The sequence below is a fragment of the Oncorhynchus mykiss genome, chromosome 17 (genome assembly GCF_057628025.1).
Source record: "Oncorhynchus mykiss isolate SJ-2025 chromosome 17, ASM5762802v1, whole genome shotgun sequence".
Taxonomy (NCBI): Eukaryota; Metazoa; Chordata; class Actinopteri; order Salmoniformes; family Salmonidae; genus Oncorhynchus; species Oncorhynchus mykiss.
This window is the reverse complement of record NC_143038.1, coordinates 72,370,133-72,377,500: the sequence shown is the minus strand read 5'-3', so window position 1 is coordinate 72,377,500 and position 7,368 is coordinate 72,370,133. Positions and strand designations below refer to the sequence as shown.

Sequence of the window (7,368 nt, the reverse complement as noted above, 5' to 3'; positions counted from 1 at the left end):
GTAGTGCACTACATAATAGTGCAGTCAAGGATGGGCTAAAAAAGTAGTGCACTACAAAGGATTAGGATGGACTCCTGTCAAAAGTAGTGCACTACACAGGATTAGGATGGACTCCAGTCAAAAGTAGTGCACTACATTTGGAATTGGTTATGTTGGGCCATGGTCAACAGTAGTGCACCTACATAGGGAATAGGGTGCTATCTGAGACGCAGGCCTATAATAGCCCTGTTTTCTCCCCCTTCCTTCCAGATGATGGTCCTTACTCTAAAGGGAACAAGGACTCACAAGGGACAGACAATTCCCTGACCTCCAGGAGACAGAGTATCCCAGGTACACTGCTGAGTTTCTTTACTGTCTGGCTGCTCATCTCAGGTCTCTCTGGTCTCTCTGGTCTCTCTGGTATTTCTCTGGTCTCTCTGGTATGTCTCTGGTCTCTCTGGTATGTCTCTGGTCTTTCTGGTATGTCTCTGGTCTCTCTGGTATGTCTCTGGTCTCTCTGGTCTCTCTGGTATGTCTCTGGTCTCTCTGGTATGTCTCTGGTCTCTCTGGTCTCTCTGGTATGTCTCTGGTCTCTCTGGTATGTCTCTGGTCTCTCTGGTATGTCTCTGGTTTTTCTGGTATGTCTCTGGTCTCTCTGGTATGTCTCTGGTCTCTCTGGTCTCTCTGGTATGTCTCTGGTCTCTCTGGTCTCTGGAATGTCTCTGGTCTCTCTGGTATGTCTCTGGTCTCTCCCTGGTATCTTTCTCGCTGACTCTCCATAGCTCACAGTTCTCTTCCTCTCTCTGGTCTTTCTCTCTGCTCTCTCTCTCTCTCTAGTCTATCTCTCTCTGGTCTCTCTTTCCCTCTATCGCTCTGGTCTATCTCTCTCTGGTCTCTTTCTCTCTTGTCTCTATCTCTCTGGTTTCTTTCTCTCTGCTCTATCTCTCTGCTCTATCTCTTTGGTCTCTTTCTCTCTGGTCTATATCCAACAGCTCTCTTTCTCCGTGGTCTATCTCTCTGGTTTCTATCTCAGGCTCTCCACAGTTCACAGTTCTCCTTCTTTCTTCTACTATCTCTTACTGTGTATCTCTCTCTCTCTCTCTCTCTCTGAGATCTATCTATCTATATCTCTATCTCTGCTCCCACTCTCTCCTAGCAGGGATGGCTTGCTTCTGCCCTGCGCGCCATGCCAAGTTCTAGTATCACAGAGCACATTATACCCTCTCTCTCTCTCTCTCTCTCTCTCTCTCTCTCGCCGTCTGTCATTTTGGTGTTTCTGCTCTCTTTCAGGCATTCGCTCTGCTGGTTGGGCCTGGATGGGTGTAAACTAAATGTTATCCCTGCTGATTGGGCCTGGATGGGTGTAAACTAAATGTTCTCCCTGCTGATTGGGCCTGGATGGGTGTAAACTAAATGTTCTCCCTGCTGGTTGGGCCTGGATGGGTGTAAACAAAATGTTCTCCCTGCTGATTGGGCCTGGATGGGTGTAAACTAAATGTTCTCCCTGCTGGTTGGGCCTGGATGGGTGTAAACAAAACATTCTCCCTGCTGATTGGGCCTGGATGGGTGTAAACTAAATGTTCTTCCTGCTGGTTGGGCCTGGATGGGTGTAAACTAAATGTTCTCCCTGCTGATTGGGCCTGGATGGGTGTAAACTAAATGTTCTCCCTGCTGGTTGGGCCTGGATGGGTGTAAACTAAAGGTTCTCCCTGCTGGTTGGGCCTGGATGGGTGTAAACTAAATGTTCTCCCTGCTGGTTGGGCCTGGATGGGTGTAAACTAAAACGTGTAGATGAAGATGATGGGGAGTCTGTATTCTGCTGCTCATACTCCCTGGCCGTGCACGCTGCTTCGCCTCTTATTTTCTGTGCATATTGCAAAGCGTTCTACGATGATAACTGGAATTAGCTTGATGAACAAGTAATTGGGGGATTGAAACCAGCTGTGTAAAACAAAGACAAAACAAATGGAAAATGAAAAGGGGATCGTCGATGGCTAGAAGGCCGGTGACGTCGCCGATCGCTGCCTGAACAAGGAGTCGGTCCCTCTCCTTGTTCGGGCGGCGTTCGGCGGTCGACGTCACCGGCCTTCTAGCCATCGCTGATCCACTTTTCATTTTCCATTTGTTTTGTCTTTGTCTTACACACCTGGTTTCAATCCCCAAATTACTTGTTCATTATTTAACCCTCTGTTCCCCCCATGTTTGTTTGTGAGTGATTGCTCATTGTACATCGGCCCGTTATTGTGGGCTCGCATTGTTGCTTTGTATTTTGGCTACGTCTGTAGCCATGAAGTGCTTTTAAAGGCTGGTCATGGCTCACATCAACATCATCATCCCAGAAACCCTAGACCCACTCCAATTCGCATACCGCCCCAACAAATCCACAGATGACGCAATCTCAGTGTGTTGTGAAATCTGTGAATGTATTGTAATGTTTTAAAAATTGTATAAATGGCTTAATTTTGCTGGACCCCAGGGAGAGTAGGTGAGGCCTTGGCGTTCAACACCTTAGTACCCTCAATGCTCATCACCAACTAGGAATCCTGGGACTAAACACTTCCCTGTGCAACTGGATCCTGGACTTCCTGACGGGCCACGCCCAGGTGGTAAGGGTAGGCAACAACACATTTGCAAAGCTGATCCTCAACACGGTGGCCCCTCAGGGGTGCGTGCTTAGTCCCCTCCTGTACTCCCTGTTCATCCACGACTGTGTGGCCAAGCACAACTCCAACACCATCATTAAGTTTGTCGACGACTCAACAGTGGTAGGCCTGATAACCGACAACGATGAAATAGCTTATAGGGAGGAGGTCAGAGATCTGGCCGTGTGGTGCCAGGACAACAATCTCTCTCTCAACGTGATTAAGACAAAGGAGATGATTGTGGACTACAGGAAAAGTAGGGCCGAGCACTTCCCCATTCTCACCGACGAGGCTGTAGTGGAGCAGGTTGAGAGCTTCAAGTTCCTTGGTGTCCACATCACCAACAAACTATCATGGTCCAAACACACCAAGAATGTCGTGAATAGGGGACACCAAGAATGTTGTGAACAGTCTCCCCTCAGGAAACCCCTCAGGAAACCGAAAAGATTTGGCGTTGGTCCCCAGATCCTCAAAAAGTTCCACAGCTGCACCGTCGAGAGCATCTTGACTGGTTGCATCACTGCCTGATATGGCAACTGCCTGGCATCCGACCATAAGGCGCTACAGTTGGGAGTGCGGACAGCGTAGTACATCACTGGGGCCAAGCTTCCTGCCATCCAGGACCTATATACCATATATAATAGGCGGTGTCAGAGGAAGGCCCAAAAATTGTCAGACTCCAGTCACCCACGTCATAGACTGTTCTCTCTGCTACCGCACGGCAAGTGGTACCGGAGTGCCAAGTCTCGGTCCAAAAGGCTTCTTAACAGCTTCTACCCCTTAAATGGCTAATCAAATGGCTACCCAGACTATTTGCATTGACCTCCCATTTATTTTAATTATAATTGTGTTGTGTGCTGCTGCTACTCACTTTTTATTAACTTTGCATATTCACTTTACCCCTACCTACATCTAGATATTACCTCAATCACCTCTACTAAGTAATACCCCCGCACATGGACTCGGTACCGGAACCCCCTGTATATAGCCTCATTAATGTTATTTTATTGTTACTTTTCATTTTCTTTACTCTTATTTTTCCTTAAACTGCATTGTTGGTTAAGGGCTTGTAAGTAAGCATAGCACGGTAAGGTACAACACCTGTTGTGTTCAGCACTTGTGACAAATAACATTTGATTTGATTTGATGTTATAGACAGAAGCATGCCATATGGCAGACCAATCTGAACTCATCTCTCGGCATGTCCAGCCCATTCATTATCTCAGCCAATCATGGCTAGGGGGAAGATTCCTGTATTTTTCTGTGGCTAAACCAACAATTGTATTCGTATTTACAGATGGAAGTTTGTTATTAAGGCACATGAAAGTTCACATGTTCCAGAAGGTATTTCTACCAAATTCCTCTCCTGTGAAGTAGTGATGTGCGACATATGCCTACCTTCCTGAAACGGGTCACATATCAGGCAAAAATATAAAATTCAGGTTTTAAAAATAGGTTATATTTCATTCCAAATTCCATAAGGCGTTGTTGGCAGAATAGATGGATGCAGTTCAATTCACGATTCATATAACTCACCGATACATTTCTTGGTAGTACAAAACATATTACTATCAGGTTGTAAATCACAGCTGGCCTGGTACATCGTCTGCTGCCTCCATTCGGGATGCACTGGTTCAGTTTCAATGACTCAATATTCTGGACAAAAACAGACCAATGTAACCCAATGCTGGGAATGTCAATACAATCAAACTAGCAAGGGCAATGATCACAAGTCAGTTATAACATGGCTAATAGGCTAGCATATCTATTTATTTAGTAGCTAATAACACGGAGCCTAACATTACCTAGCTAGCTGCTGGGAGGACGTCATATCATTGGACGAGTGGGTAAGTGGCAGAGTCCCACCCCCCCATATTGTTTTTTCTGTGGCTACAGCTAGAGATGCAGTTGCCAGTTGACTCAGAGGGGTTGAGGGTTAAATGCAGAAGACACATTTCAGTTAAAGGCATTAGTATCCCTCTGTCCCTTTTCATTTGGTTAGCAAGGAAATGTGAATCACTTTGCTAGCTACGCTGATCTTGAACGATTGTTATCCACAGTTAACATACCTCTTAGTTGTCAATCAAATGTATTTGGCATCAATCGAATGGGCGGGCAGGCAGATCCCATTCAGTTGTCAAAATGTTGGTCGGGACAAGCATGCTTTGGCAGGCAAGCTGCAGAAGGACGAGCAGGCTACTAATTCCCCATCGTTTATCAGTGCAATTATGACGGCCAGCTAGCTGGAAAAGTTTTGAGAGAGTTTCTCAGTATTTCCCAAACTCGGTCCCGGGGACCGCACGGGGTACACGTTTCGTTTTGGTTTTTTGAGTTGAGTTGATGATTTGAATCAGCTGTGTCGTGCTAAGGGGCAAAAACCAAAACGTGTACCCCTTGGGGTCCCCAGGACCGAGTTTGGGAAACGCTGGTTTATCTACTCTTACCTCATTAGATTTTGTCTCATCTCGCTGTGGCTAGCATTAGTTATTGATCTTGGGGAGGGAGAGATAGCCTATCTGTTCATGGTTGTTTGATCAATAAGGCGGGAATGTTCCCAAATGTTAAAGGACTCCCGTGGTATTTACATATTTGCAGAAATCCATTCAGGTGTATTTTATGGCTTTTGGCCAATGCTTACTAATTGGTTAAAAGTCGCACTGTTGCTACTGCCAAAGTGAAAGATGGAAGGCCCGTGTGTGGCAAATGACTTATAGGCCTACTGTAGCTCTGATTGGCTGTGACGCACCATTCATTTGCATTAGGGTTTATTTTCCCAAATGCCTTAGTAACTCCACGTCATTCCCATTCGACAGAAATATGAAAACGTGAAAATATCCATATCTAAGTGCTCGCTTGTCAAACAAAATGCTAACAAATGCGTCATGTTCTTCCTGGTGGTGTATATGAACAGATTTCTGCACGACTTCACGTAACTAAAACGCTGTCAGTTCCACATTAAACACCCTGCAGAACACCATCTCCTCTCACAGTGTAACACCAAGTGTGACTAAACATTGAGGTGATACTGTTAAAATTAGACAAATCCATGCTGAGAAATGTGTCCCTTTTTTTATTTTTTATTTATATTTTCCCGGTATTCCTATTACTATATTTATTAACATTTTAGCTTTTAATTAATGTATTTACGGTGGTACATGTTAGTTTCTAGAGGACATTTTGCTTCATAAGGTAGCTAGAATTCATATAGGTCCAATATAGGCAGTATCTCAATCAATTAAACAAAAAACTTCTGGTGCTCCTAGATTTCATTTGGTGCTCCTAACTTTTTAAAGTTGGGAGCACCAGTGCTGCCAATGATCAGTGTTCAGTTAGAGCCCCCTGCATTTGATACATATTTACATGTGAACGCGGTTCAGGTAAGGTGGCATATAGTTCCATCGGATACACATCTCTGGGACTATTGAGGTTGGGACACTGAGGTGATAATCTGATTGGACAAATAAATCTGTTTATTGAGGTTTACACTCGGTGAGGCCAGTTTATTAGGTACACCACCCCATCATGGACATGGTTTGTTCCTACAGACAGTGAGTCACGTGGCCGTGGCTTGCTGTATAAAGCAGGCAGACAGGCATCGAGGCATTCAGTTACTGTTAGATTGAAGGTTAGATGGGGCAAAACGAGTGACCTAAGCGACTTTGAATGTATGATCGTCGATGCCAGGCACGCCAGTTCCAGTGTCTCAGAAACAGCTGGCCTCCTGGGCTTTTCACGCACGACAGTGTCTAAGGTTAACAGAGAACGGTGCGACAAACAAACATCCAGTCAGTGGCAGTCCTGTGGGTGAAAACAGCTCGTTGATGAGAGGTTGAAAGAGAATGTCAGTCCTTGTCACGGATTGGCTATTGACAGCAGATGACCACACCAGGTTCGTCGGTCCTTGTCACGGATTGGCTATTGACAGCAGATGACCACACCAGGTTCCACTCCTATCAGCTAAAAACAAGAAGAAGTGGCTCCAGTGGGCACGCCATCACCAACACCGGACAATTGAAAAGTGGGAAAACATTGCCTGGTCCGACGAATCCCGGTTCCTTTTGCGCCATGCTAGTCAGGATTTGGTGTAAGCAGCGTGAGTCCATGGACCCGTCCTGGTGTCAACGGTGGCTGGTGGCGGTGGAGTAATGATGTGGGAAATGTTTTCCTGGCGCACATTTAGTCCCTTGATACCAATTGAGCAACCATTGAACGCCACTCCCAGAAGATTGCAGGCTGTTCTGGAGGCAAACTGGCCACTGAGGGTATACTGTGGTTGTATTGAGGTTAGTACACTGAGGTTGATACACTTTATTTAGCCAGGATAGTCCAGTCAGTATCAACTGCCACTGTTTTCCAGGGAGTTGTATAGAAGTTCGGCCAACAGCTCCGCCCCCTCCGTAGCCACTCGCCCAAGCCTCTCCAGGTTCTCCTTTACCCAAATTCAGATAGCAGATGTTCTGAAAGAGCTGCAAAACCTGGACCTGTACAAATCAGCTGGTCTTGACAATCTGGACCCTCTATTTCTGAAACTATCCGCCGCCATTGTCGCAACCCCTATTACCAGCCTGTTCAACCTCTCTTTCATATCGTCTGAGATCCCCAAGGATTGGAAAGCTGCCGCAGTCATCCCCCTCTTCAAAGGGGGAGACACCCTGGACCCAAACTGTTACAGACCTATATCCATCCTGCCCTGCCTATCTAAGGTCTTCGAAAGCCAAGTCAACAAACAGGTCACTGACCATCTCGA

General features: G+C 46.0%; 1 protein-coding gene across 1 annotated transcript in view; it reads left to right on the top strand.

Moving 5' to 3' along the window:
• The window catches only part of LOC110494809 (glutamate receptor-interacting protein 2-like), a 182,387-nt gene that overhangs the window by 27,925 nt on the left and 147,094 nt on the right, over positions 1-7,368 (top strand). Inside the window, exon 2 of the mRNA XM_036948442.2 lies at positions 250-330. Within this exon, the coding sequence (XP_036804337.2) occupies positions 250-330 (81 nt within the window). The remainder of the gene's footprint in view (positions 1-249; positions 331-7,368) is intronic.